At 43.5% G+C, this 13289-nt stretch overlaps 1 protein-coding gene across 1 annotated transcript in view; it reads right to left on the minus strand.

Annotated features, from left to right (window-relative positions):
- The window catches only part of LOC119283715 (protein NRT1/ PTR FAMILY 8.3-like), a 44245-nt gene extending 31177 nt beyond the window's left edge, over positions 1-13068 (minus strand). Inside the window, exons 1-5 of the mRNA XM_037563145.1 lie at positions 12935-13068; positions 12722-12824; positions 12415-12632; positions 11803-12332; positions 10955-11125 (exon numbers count right to left, since the gene is read on the minus strand). Coding sequence (XP_037419042.1) covers positions 10955-11125; positions 11803-12332; positions 12415-12632; positions 12722-12824; positions 12935-12994 — 1082 coding nt within the window. The 5' untranslated portion in view covers positions 12995-13068. The remainder of the gene's footprint in view (positions 1-10954; positions 11126-11802; positions 12333-12414; positions 12633-12721; positions 12825-12934) is intronic.
- Positions 13069-13289: the final 221 nt, after the last annotated feature.

Below are 13289 nucleotides of genomic sequence, written 5' to 3' on the forward strand. Positions count from 1 at the left end.
CTGCAAGCAGACTGGTCACTGGAAGCGGAACTGCCCCAAGTATTTGGCGGATAAGAAGGATGGCAAGGTGAACAAAGGTATATGTGATATACATGTTGTTGATGTGTACCTTACTAGAGCTCGCAGTAGCACCTGGGTATTTGATACTGGTTCTGTTGCTAATATTTGCAACTCGAAACAGGGACTACGGAATAAGCGGACACTGGCAAAGGACGAGGTGACGATGCGCGTGGGAAACGGTTCCAAAGTCGATGTGATCGCGGTCGACACGCTACCTCTACATCTACCATCAGGATTAATATTAGACCTAAATAATTGTTATTTGGTGCCAGCGTTGAGCATGAACATTATATATGTATCTTGTTTAATGCGAGACGGTTATTCATTTAAATCAGAGAATAATGGTTGTTCTATTTATATGAGTAATATCTTTTATGGTCATGCACCCTTGAAGAGTGGTCTATTCTTGTTAAATCTCGATAGTAGTGATACACATATTCATAATGTAGAAGCCAAAAGATGCAGAGTTGATAATGATAGTGCAACTTATTTGTCGCACTGCCGTTTAGGTCATATCGGTGTAAAGCGCATGAAGAAACTCCATACTGATGGACTTTTGGAACCACTTGATTATGAATCACTTGGTACTTGCGAACCGTGCCTCATGGGCAAGATGACTAAAACACCGTTCTCCGGTACTATGGAGAGAGCAACAAATTTATTGGAAATCATACATACCGATGTATGTGGTCCGATGAATATTGAGGCTCGTGGCGGATATCGTTATTTTCTCACCTTCACAGATGATTTAAGCAGATATGGGTATATCTACTTAATGAAACACAAGTCTGGAACATTTGAAAAGTTCAAGGAATTTCAGAGTGAAGTTGAAAATCATCGTAACAAGAAAATAAAGTTTCTACGATCTGATCGTGGAGGAGAATATTTGAGTTACGAGTTTGGTGTACATTTGAAAAATTGTGGAATAGTTTCGCAACTCACGCCACCCGGAACACCACAGCGTAATGGTGTGTCCAAACGTCGTAATCGTACTTTACTAGATATGGTGCGATCTATGATGTCTCTTGCTAATTTACTGCTATCATTTTGGGGTTATGCTTTAGAGACGGCCGCATTCACGTTAAATAGGGCACCATCAAAATCCGTTGAGACGACGCCTTATGAACTATGGTTTGGCATGAAACCGAAGTTGTCGTTTCTTAAAGTTTGGGGCTGCGATGCTTATGTGAAAAAGCTTCAACCTGATAAGCTCGAACCCAAATCGGAGAAATGTGTCTTCATAGGATACCCAAAGGAGACTGTTGGGTACACCTTCTATCACAGATACGAAGGCAAGACATTCGTTGCTAAGAATGGATCATTTCTAGAGAAGGAGTTTCTCTCGAAAGAAGTGAGTGGGAGGAAAGTAGAACTTGACGAGGTAACTGTACCTGCTCCATTATTGGAAAATAGTACATCGCAGAAAACTGTTTCTGCGACACCTATACCAATTAGTAAGGAAGCTAATGATGATGATCATGAAACTTCAGGTCAAGATACTACTGAACCACGTAGATCAACCAGAGTGAGATCCGCACCAGAGTGGTACGGTAATCCAATTCTGGAAGTCATGCTACTAGATCATGATGAACCTACAAACTATGAAGAAGCGATGGTGAGCCCAGATTCCGCAAAATGGCTTGAGGCCATGAAATCTGAGATGGGATCCATGTATGAGAACAAAGTATGGACTTTGGTTGACTTGCCCGATGGTCGGCAAGCAATTGAGAATAAATGGATCTTCAAGAAAAAGACTGACGCTGACGGTAATGTTACTGTCTATAAAGCTCGACTTGTTGCAAAAGGTTTTCGACAAGTTCAAGGGGTTGACTACGATGAGACCTTCTCACCCGTAGCGATGCTTAAGTCTGTCCGAATCATGTTAGCAATTGCCGCATTTTATGATTATGAAATATGGCAGATGGATGTCAAAACTGCATTCCTGAATGGATTTCTGGAAGAAGAGTTGTATATGATGCAACCGGAAGGTTTTGTCGATCCAAAGGGAGCTAACAAAGTGTGCAAGCTCCAGCGATCCATTTATGGACTGGTGCAAGCCTCTCGGAGTTGGAATAAACGCTTTGATAGTGTGATCAAAGCATTTGGTTTTATACAGACGTTTGGAGAAGCCTGTATTTACAAGAAAGTGAGTGGGAGCTCTGTAGCATTTCTGATATTATATGTGGATGACATATTGCTGATTGGAAATGATATAGAATTTCTGGATAGCATAAAGGGATACTTGAATAAGAGTTTTTCAATGAAAGACCTCGGTGAAGCTGCTTACATATTGGGCATTAAGATCTATAGAGATAGATCAAGACGCTTAATTGGACTTTCACAAAGCACATACCTTGACAAGATTTTGAAGAAGTTCAAAATGGATCAAGCAAAGAAAGGGTTCTTGCCTGTGTTACAAGGTGTGAAGTTGAGTCAGACTCAATGCCCGACCACTGCAGAAGATAGAGAGAAAATGAAAGATGTTCCCTATGCTTCAGCCATAGGCTCTATCATGTATGCAATGCTGTGTACCAGACCTGATGTGTGCCTTGCTATAAGTTTAGCAGGGAGGTACCAAAGTAATCCAGGAGTGGATCACTGGACAGCGGTCAAGAACATCCTGAAATACCTGAAAAGGACTAAGGATATGTTTCTCGTATATGGAGGTGATAAAGAGCTCACCGTAAGAGGTTACGTTGATGCAAGCTTTGACACTGATCCGGACGATTCTAAATCGCAAACCGGATACGTGTTTACTTTAAACGGTGGAGCTGTCAGTTGGTGCAGTTATAAACAAAGCGTCGTAACGGGATCTACATGTGAAGCGGAGTACATAGCTGCTTCGGAAGCAGCGAACGAAGGAGTCTGGATGAAGGAGTTCATATCCGATCTAGGTGTCATACCTAGTGCATCGGGTCCAATGAAAATCTTTTGTGACAATACTGGTGCAATTGCCTTAGCAAAGGAATCCAGATTTCACAAAAGGACCAAACACATCAAGAGACGCTTCAACTCCATCCGGGATCTAGTCCAGGTGGGAGACATAGAGATTTGCAAGATACATACGGATCTGAATGTTGCAGACTCGTTGACTAAGCCTCTTCCACGAGCAAAACATGATCAGCACCAAGGCTCCATGGGTGTTAGAATCATTACTGTGTAATCTAGATTATTGACTCTAGTGCAAGTGGGAGACTGAAGGAAATATGCCCTAGAGGCAATAATAAAGTTATTATTTATTTCCTTACATCATGATAAATGTTTATTATTCATGCTAGAATTGTATTAACCAGAAACATAATACATGTGTGAATACATAGACAAACAGAGTGTCACTAGTATGCCTCTACTAGACTAGCTCGTTAATCAAAGATGGTTATGTTTCCTAACCATGAACAATGTGTTGTTATTTGATTAACGAGGTCACATCATTAGTTGAATTATCTGATTGACATGACCCATTCCATTAGCTTGGCACCCGATCGTTTAGTATGTTGCTATTGCTTTCTTCATGACTTATACATGTTCCTGTGACTATGAGATTATGCAACTCCCGTTTGCCGGAGGAACACTTTGGGTTCTACCAAACGTCACAACATAACTGGGTGATTATAAAGGAGTACTACAGGTGTTTCCAATGGTAGATGTTGGGTTGGCGTATTTCGAGAATAGGATTTGTCACTCCGATTGTCGGAGAGGTATCTCTGGGCCCTCTCGGTAATACACATCACATAAGCCTTGCAAGCATTATAACTAAGATGTTAGTTGTGAGATGATGTATTACGGAACGAGTAAAGAGACTTGCCAGTAACGAGATTGAACTAGGTATTGGATACCGACGATCGAATCTCGGGCAAGTAACATACCGATGACAAAGGGAACAACGTATGTTGTTATGCGGTCTGACCGATAAAGATCTTCGTAGAATATGTTGGAGCCAATATGGGCATCCAGGTCCCGCTATTGGTTATTGACCGGAGACGTGTCTCGGTCATGTCTACATTGTTCTCGAACCGTAGGGTCCGCACGCTTAACGTTACGATGACAGTTATTATGAGTTTATGCATTTTGATGAACCGTAGGTTGTTCGGAGTCCCGGATGTGATCACGGACATGACAAGGAGTCTCGAAATGGTCGAGACGTAAAGATTAATATATTGGAAGCCTATGTTTGGACATCGGAAGTGTTCCAGGTGAAATCGGGATTTTACCGGAATACCGGGAGGGTTACCGGAACCCCCCGGGAGCTATATGGGCCATAATGGGCCTTAGTGGAAAAGGGAAGGGGCTGCCCTAGATGGGCTGCGCGCCTCCCCCTTCCCCTAGTCCTATTAGGACTAGGAGAGGTGGCCGGCCACCTCCTCCTCTTTTCCCCTCCGAGGAATCCTAGTTGGACTAGGATTGGAGGGGGAATCCTACTCCCAGAGGGAGTAGGACTCTCCTGCGCCTCCCTCCTTGGCCGGCCAGCCCTCCCCCTGGCAACCTTTATATACGGGGGCAGGGGGCACCTCTAGACACACAAGTTGATCCTTGAGATCGTTCCTTAGCCGTGTGCGGTGCCCCCTGCCACCAAATTCCACCTCGATCACACCGTTGTAGTGCTTAGGCGAAGCCCTGCGTCGGTAGTACATCAAGATCGTCACCACGCCGTCGTGCTGACGGAACTCTTCCTCGACGCTTTGCTGGATCGGAGCCCGAGGATCGTCATCGAGCTGAACGTGTGCTAAGAACTCGGAGGTGCCGGAGTAACGGTGCTTGGATCGGTCGGATCGGGAAGAAGACGTACGACTACTTCCTCTATGTTGTGTCAACGCTTCCGTTGCGATCTACAAGGGTACGTAGATCAGACTCTCCCCCTCGTTGCTATGCATCACCATGATCTTGCGTGTGCGTAGGAATTTTTTTGAAATTACTACGTTCCCCAACAGTGGCATCCGAGCCTAGGTTTTATGGTTTGATATTATTTGCACGAGTAGAACACAAGTGAGTTGTGGGCGATACAAGTCATACTGCCTACCAGCATGTCATACTTTGGTTCGGCGGTATTGTTGGACGAGACGACCCGGACCAACCTTACGCGTACGCTTACGCGAGACCGGTTCCCTCGACGTGCTTTGCACATAGATGGCTTGCGGGCGACTGTCTCTCCAACTTTAGTTGAACCAAGTGTGGCTACGCCCGGTCCTTGAGAAGGTTAAAACGGAGTCTATTTGACAAACTATCGTTGTGGTTTTGATGCGTAGGTGAGATGAGTTCTTGCTTAAGCCCGTAGCAGCCACGTAAAACTTGCAACAACAAAGTAGAGGACGTCTAACTTGTTTTTGTAGGGCATGTTGTGATGTGATATGGCCAAGACATGATGCTAAATTTTATTGTATGAGATGATCATGTTTTGTAACCAAGTTATCGGCAACTGGAAGGAGCCATATGGTTGTCGTTTTATTGTATGCAATGCAATCGCGATGTAATGCTTTACTTTATTGCTAAGCGGTAGTGATAGTCGTGGAGCATAAGATTGGCGAGACGACAACGATGCTACGATGGAGATCAAGGTGTCGTGCCGGTGACGATGGTGATCATGATGGTGCTTCGGAGATGGAGATCACAAGCACAAGATGATGATGGCCATATCATATCACTTATATTGATTGCATGTGATGTTTATCCTTTTATGCATCTTATCTTGCTTTGATTGACGGTAGCATTATAAGATGATCTCTCACTAAATTATCAAGAAGTGTTCTCCCTGAGTATGCACTGTTGCCAAAGTTCGTCGTGCCCAGACACCACGTGATGATCGGGTGTGGTAAGCTCTACGTCCATCTACAACGGGTGCTAGCCAGTTTTGCGCACGCAGAATACTCAGGTTAAACTTGACGAGCCTAGCATATGCAGATATGGCCTCGGAACACAGAGACCGAAAGGTCGAGCGTGAATCATATAGTAGATATGATCAACATAACGATGTTCACCATTGAAAACTACTCCATCTCACGTGATGATCGGTTATGGTTTAGTTGATTTGGATCACGTGATCACTTAGAGGATTAGAGGGATGTCTATCTAAGTGGGAGTTCTTAAGTAATTTTGATTAACTGAACTTAAACTTATCATGAACTTAGTACCTGATAGTATCTTGCTTGTTTATGTTGATTGTAGATAGATGGCTCGTGCTGTTGTTCCATTGAATTTTAATGCGTTCCTTGAGAAAGCAAAGTTGAAAGATGATGGTAGCAATTACACGGACTGGGTCCGTAACCTGAGGATTATCCTCATTGCTGCACAGAAGAATTACGTCCTGGAAGCACCGCTGGGTGCCAGGCCTGCTGCTGGAGCAACACCAGATGTTATGAACGTCTGGCAGAGCAAAGCTGATGACTACTCGATAGTTCAGTGTGCCATGCTTTACGGCTTAGAATCGGGACTTCAACGGCGTTTTGAACGTCATGGAGCATATGAGATGTTCCAGGAGTTGAAGTTAATATTTCAAGCAAATGCCCGAATTGAGAGATATGAAGTCTCCAATAAGTTCTATAGCTGCAAGATGGAGGAGAACAGTTCTGTCAGTGAGCATATACTCAAAATGTCTGGGTATAATAATCACTTGATTCAGATGGGAGTTAATCTTCCAGATGATTGCGTCATTGACAGAATTCTCCAATCACTGCCACCAAGCTACAAGAGCTTCGTGATGAACTATAATATGCAAGGGATGAACAAGACTATTCCCGAGCTCTTCGCAATGCTGAAAGCTGCGGAGGTAAAAATCAAGAAGGAGCATCAAGTGTTGATGGTCAAAAAGACCACTAGTTTCAAGAAAAAGGGCAAAGGGAAGAAGAAGGGGAACTTCAAGAAGAACAGCAAGCAAGTTGCTGCTCAGGAGAAGCAACCCAAGTCTGGACCTAAGCCTGAAACTGAGTGCTTCTACTGCAAGCAGACTGGTCACTAGAAGCGGAACTGCCCCAAGTATTTGGCGGATAAGAAGGATGGCAAGGTGAACAAAGGTATATGTGATATACATGTTATTGATGTGTACCTTACTAGAGCTCGCAGTAGCACCTGGGTATTTGATAGTGGTTCTGTTGCTAATATTTGCAACTCGAAACAGGGACTACGGAATAAGCGGACACTGGCAAAGGACGAGGTGACGATGCGCGTGGGAAACGGTTCCAAAGTCGATGTGATCGCAGTCGGCACGCTACCTCTACATCTACCTTCGGGATTAATATTAGACCTAAATAATTGTTATTTGGTGCCAGCGTTGAGCATGAACATTATATCTGGATCTTGTTTAATGCGAGACGGTTATTCATTTAAATCAGAGAATAATGGTTGTTCTATTTATATGAGTAATATCTTTTATGGTCATGCACCCTTGAAGAGTGGTCTATTCTAGTTAAATCTCGATAGTAGTGATACACATATTCATAATGTAGAAGCCAAAAGATGCAGAGTTGATAATGATAGTGCAACTTATTTGTGGCACTGCCGTTTAGGTCATATCGGTGTAAAGCGCATGAAGAAACTCCATACTGATGGACTTTTGGAACCACTTGATTATGAATCACTTGGTACTTGCGAACCGTGCCTCATGGGCAAGATGACTAAAACACCGTTCTCCGGTACTATGGAGAGAGCAACAGATTTATTGGAAATCATACATACCGATGTATGTGGTCCAATGAATATTGAGGCTCGTGGCGGATATCGTTATTTTCTCACCTTCACAGATGATTTAAGCAGATATGGGTATATCTACTTAATGAAACACAAGTCTGAAACATTTGAAAAGTTCAAGGAATTTCAGAGTGAATTTGAAAATCATCGTAACAAGAAAATAAAGTTTCTACGATCTGATCGTGGAGGAGAATATTTGAGTTACGAGTTTGGTGTACATTTGAAAAATTGTGGAATAGTTTCGCAACTCACGCCACCCGGAACACCACAGCGTAATGGTGTGTCCAAACGTCGTAATCGTACTTTACTAGATATGGTGCGATCTATGATGTCTCTTGCTGATTTACCGCTATCATTTTGGGGTTATGCTTTAGAGACGGCCGCATTCACGTTAAATAGGGCACCATCAAAATCCGTTGAGACGACGCCTTATGAACTATGGTTTGGCATGAAACCGAAGTTGTCGTTTCTTAAAGTTTGGGGCTGCGATGCTTATGTGAAAAAGCTTCAACCTGATAAGCTCGAACCCAAATCGGAGAAATGTGTCTTCATAGGATACCCAAAGGAGACTGTTGGGTACACCTTCTATCACAGATACGAAGGCAAGACATTCGTTGCTAAGAATGGATCATTTCTAGAGAAGGAGTTTCTCTCGAAAGAAGTGAGTGGGAGGAAAGTAGAACTTGACGAGGTAACTGTACCTGCTCCATTATTGGAAAATAGTACATCGCAGAAAACTGTTTCTGCGACACCTATACCAATTAGTAAGGAAGCTAATGATGATGATCATGAAACTTCAGGTCAAGATACTACTGAACCACGTAGATCAACCAGAGTGAGATCCGCACCAGAGTGGTATGGTAATCCAATTCTGGAAGTCATGCTACTAGATCATGATGAACCTACAAACTATGAAGAAGCGATGGTGAGCCCAGATTCCGCAAAATGGCTTGAGGCCATGAAATCTGAGATGGGATCCATGTATGAGAACAAAGTATGGACTTTGGTTGACTTGCCCGATGGTCGGCAAGCAATTGAGAATAAATGGATCTTCAAGAAAAAGACTGACGCTGACGGTAATGTTACTGTCTATAAAGCTCGACTTGTTGCAAAAGGTTTTCGACAAGTTCAAGGGGTTGACTACGATGAGACCTTCTCACCCGTAGCGATGCTTAAGTCTGTCCGAATCATGTTAGCAATTGCCGCGTTTTATGATTATGAAATATGGCAGATGGATGTCAAAACTGCATTCCTGAATGGATTTCTGGAAGAAGAGTTGTATATGATGCAACCGGAAGGTTTTGTCGATCCAAAGGGAGCTAACAAAGTGTGCAAGCTCCAGCGATCCATTTATGGACTGGTGCAAGCCTCTCGGAGTTGGAATAAACGCTTTGATAGTGTGATCAAAGCATTTGGTTTTATACAGACGTTTGGAGAAGCCTGTATTTACAAGAAAGTGAGTGGGAGCTCTGTAGCATTTCTGATATTATATGTGGATGACATATTGCTGATTGGAAATGATATAGAATTTCTGGATAGCATAAAGGGATACTTGAATAAGAGTTTTTCAATGAAAGACCTCGGTGGAGCTGCTTACATATTGGGCATTAAGATCTATAGAGATAGATCAAGACGCTTAATTGGACTTTCACAAAGCACATACCTTGACAAGATTTTGAAGAAGTTCAAAATGGATCAAGCAAAGAAAGGGTTCTTGCCTGTGTTACAAGGTGTGAAGTTGAGTCAGACTCAATGCCCGACCACTGCAGAAGATAGAGAGAAAATGAAAGATGTTCCCTATGCTTCAGCCATAGGCTCTATCATGTATGCAATGGTGTGTACCAGACCTGATGTGTGCCTTGCTATAAGTTTAGCAGGGAGGTACCAAAGTAATCCAAGAGTGGATCACTGGAGAGCGGTCAAGAACATCCTGAAATACCTGAAAAGGACTAAGGATATGTTTCTCGTATATGGAGGTGACAAAGAGCTCACCGTAAGAGGTTACGTTGATGCAAGCTTTGACACTGATCCGGACGATTCTAAATCGCAAACCAGATACGTGTTTACTTTAAACGGTGGAGCTGTCAGTTGGTGCAGTTCTAAACAAATCGTCGTAGCGGGATCTACATGTGAAGCGGAGTACATAGCTGCTTCGGAAGCAGCGAACGAAGGACTCTGGATGAAGGAGTTCATATCCGATCTAGGTGTCATACCTAGTGCATCGGGTCCAATGAAAATCTTTTGTGACAATACTGGTGCAATTGCCTTAGCAAAGGAATCCAGATTTCACAAAAGGACCAAACACATCAAGAGACGCTTCAACTCCATTCGGGATCTAGTCCAGGTGGGAGACATAGAGATTTGCAAGATACATACGGATCTGAATGTTGCAGACCCGTTGACTAAGCCTCTTCCACGAGCAAAACATGATCAGCACCAAGGCTCCATGGGTGTTAGAATCATTACTGTGTAATCTAGATTATTGACTCTAGTGCAAGTGGGAGACTAAAGGAAATATGCCCTAGAGGCAGTAATAAAGTTATTATTTATTTCCTTACATCATGATAAATGTTTATTATTCATGCTAGAATTGTATTAACCGGAAACATAATACATGTGTGAATACATAGACAAACAGAGTGTCACTAGTATGCCTCTACTAGACTAGCTCGTTAATCAAAGATGGTTATGTTTCCTAACCATGAACAATGTGTTGTTATTTGATTAACGAGGTCACATCATTAGTTGAATGATCTGATTGACATGACCCATTCCATTATCTTGGCACCCGATCGTTTAGTATGTTGCTATTGCTTTCTTCATGACTTATACATGTTCCTGTGACTATGAGATTATGCAACTCCCGTTTGCCGGAGGAACACTTTGGGTGCTACCAAACGTCACAACGTAACTGGTTGATTATAAAGGAGTACTACAGGTGTTTCCAATGGTAGATGTTGGCTTGGCGTATTTCGAGAATAGGATTTGTCACTCCGATTGTCGGAGAGGTATCTCTGGGCCCTCTCGGTAATACACATCACATAAGCCTTGCAAGCATTATAACTAAGATGTTAGTTGTGAGATGATGTATTACGGAACGAGTAAAGAGACTTGCCAGTAACGAGATTGAACTAGGTATTGGATACCGACGATCGAATCTCGGGCAAGTAACATACCGATGACAAAGGGAACAACGTATATTGTTATGCGGTCTGACCGATAAAGATCTTCGTAGAAGATCACGAACGACGCCCAGACGGGTAACATCCGTAGCAGTATCTTCAGCTCCTCAACTTGGGTCACTGTGCAGAAACTCCATGAACACATCGGCAACGCCGTGCATGTCTTGTCTAACGGGGGCAGCACCGCGGCAGCCTTGTCTAGAAACCTGAAGAATGCAATCACATAATTATAACTTATATATAAGAGGTAAGGTCTCGCACTTTAAGTCTACTCATAGATGCAGTTTCTAGATATCGTTTTGTAGCAAATTTTCTGACGAAAATGCCTTTTGGAGCTCGGCCTCCATGGAGGCCGGTTTTTGAAAAACACAAAATTCATGAAAATTCATATTTTTACAATTCAAAAAAATCTGAAAAAAATTACAGATATACATGGAGGCATAACACACATGTGTGTAAATTTTTAGGATGAAATACGTTGAAATGAAAGCTGTGCAAAAAAGACAAATCCGAGGCTTTTTAACACATGTTACTATTCATCCTCAAAGTTCAGAAATTTGTCTTTTTTGTGTAGGTCGCATTTCGAAGTATTTCATCTTGAATTTTTACATGCACATACATTTCATCCGTGTATAGTTGCATATTTATTTTCAGAAATTTTTGAAGTTAAAAAGTTTGAATTTTGAATTTTTCAAAAATAAAGGGCTCCATGGTGCTCGGTCACCAAAACGCCCTACTCATTTTCTGATATCTTTTGTGCTTGCAAAAAAGATGTCACACCTCACAATTGCACAAAAAGATGTCATAGCTCAATGAAATAACTTGTTTCTAAATGTCAAATTTAGACTATGGATTGATTTTAGTAATGCAATAATTGAAGTACCTGAATTGATTCGTATGCTGAATATTGTGACTTGATTCAGGTGCTGATGACGAACTGGTCGGCTCGTACAAGGACGATATATCATCTGGCAGTTGCACATGCCACTTCCTGATGGCCGCAACGAGCACCTGACAGATGCTCGTGAATGGGCTTGCTCTCAGTTTCCTGAACCTGTACACTCTGGAGCCACCAACAAACGCTGCTAGGCCCAAGGCCATGAGCACCGTTGGGATCGCGAAACTAAGCCCCCACCAACCATTGTCCTGCAGCCAAACAAGCAGTGTGCTCGACAGAAGGGAGCCGAGATTGAGCAGGAAGTAGTACCAGTTGAAGAAGGAGCCCTTCTTCTCCAGCTCTGTCAGGTCCCCGCTGTCGAACTGGTCGGCACCGAAGGCCGACGCGCAGGGTTTGATGCCAGCGCTCCCAAGCCCGGCAAGATAAAGTCCTAGGTACACCACCACAGCATGATGAACATCACCATGGTAGTAGGATGTCGGGACTGATGCTGAGACCGTGAGCACGAGCATCCCCTGTCAAATTTGCAGTGTTGAGAGTCGCAATTATCATTACAGAGATCTGGTGGGTTAGCCGTGCTGTGCTAGCCGTACTTACAATGGTGTAGACCGAAAGGGAAACAACCATCGTCCAGTATCTTCCCAGATATGTGTCAGCCAAGAAGGCCCCAATAAGTGGCGCGAGGAAGCATGCGCCAACCCAGGCAGAGACATCCCGCGCGGCGGCGACCTTGCTTTCGTGGAGCACCGTGGTGAGGTAGGTCACCAAGTTGGACGCGATTGCAAAGAAGGCGATGCATTCGCAAAACTCGACGCCTGAGATGCGTTGAGGGGGTCAGCAGCAAAAAGAGAAGAAGAGAAAAAACAGGAGCAGTTTGCATGAGTGAATCGCTCTTGTCTGGTACCTAAAATCATGTAGCACGCCCTCCAATTGCCTGTGTTGTGCTTCAGAGCAGGCTGATTGTTGATGTCAACAGATCCATCGCTGGTGTATTCTGAACCTACATCCTACATCACAGTACCAGGACATCCAGTTTGGAAAATTGAAACTGTAAATCTCTCGCGGAGGACTGACAAGGAGTAAGAGAAGAAGAGAAGTGGAGTGTAAGACAGTATACCTGATTAAGCAGCGGTTGCAGATGTAGCAGGGGCCTCTCCTCGTCTGCTGCTGCTTCCATGTCTGCTTACAAGATGGAGCAGAAGGAGGGTCGAGGAAAGGAGCTCGGCATCGCCTAAAAGTTACCTGCATGTGCTCTTGTCTACTTTTGGTCTGAAGACTGGTAGGCTGCTTCCAAATCAGTGGTAGGGTCACTAAGATATATGGTAAAAAGGTGGCAAGTTCATTCCAAATCAAGGGATCGCGTGTGTTGTGACTGCATTTTCTTTTCTGGTGAGTGAACTATGATTGAAGGGTCGATTTTGGCTACAGACCACAGTGGTGTCTCCATTCGCCTACATCAGGACCCACGCCCA

This window comes from Triticum dicoccoides, chromosome 4A (genome assembly GCF_002162155.2).
Source record: "Triticum dicoccoides isolate Atlit2015 ecotype Zavitan chromosome 4A, WEW_v2.0, whole genome shotgun sequence".
In the NCBI taxonomy this organism is placed as follows: domain Eukaryota; kingdom Viridiplantae; phylum Streptophyta; class Magnoliopsida; order Poales; family Poaceae; genus Triticum; species Triticum dicoccoides.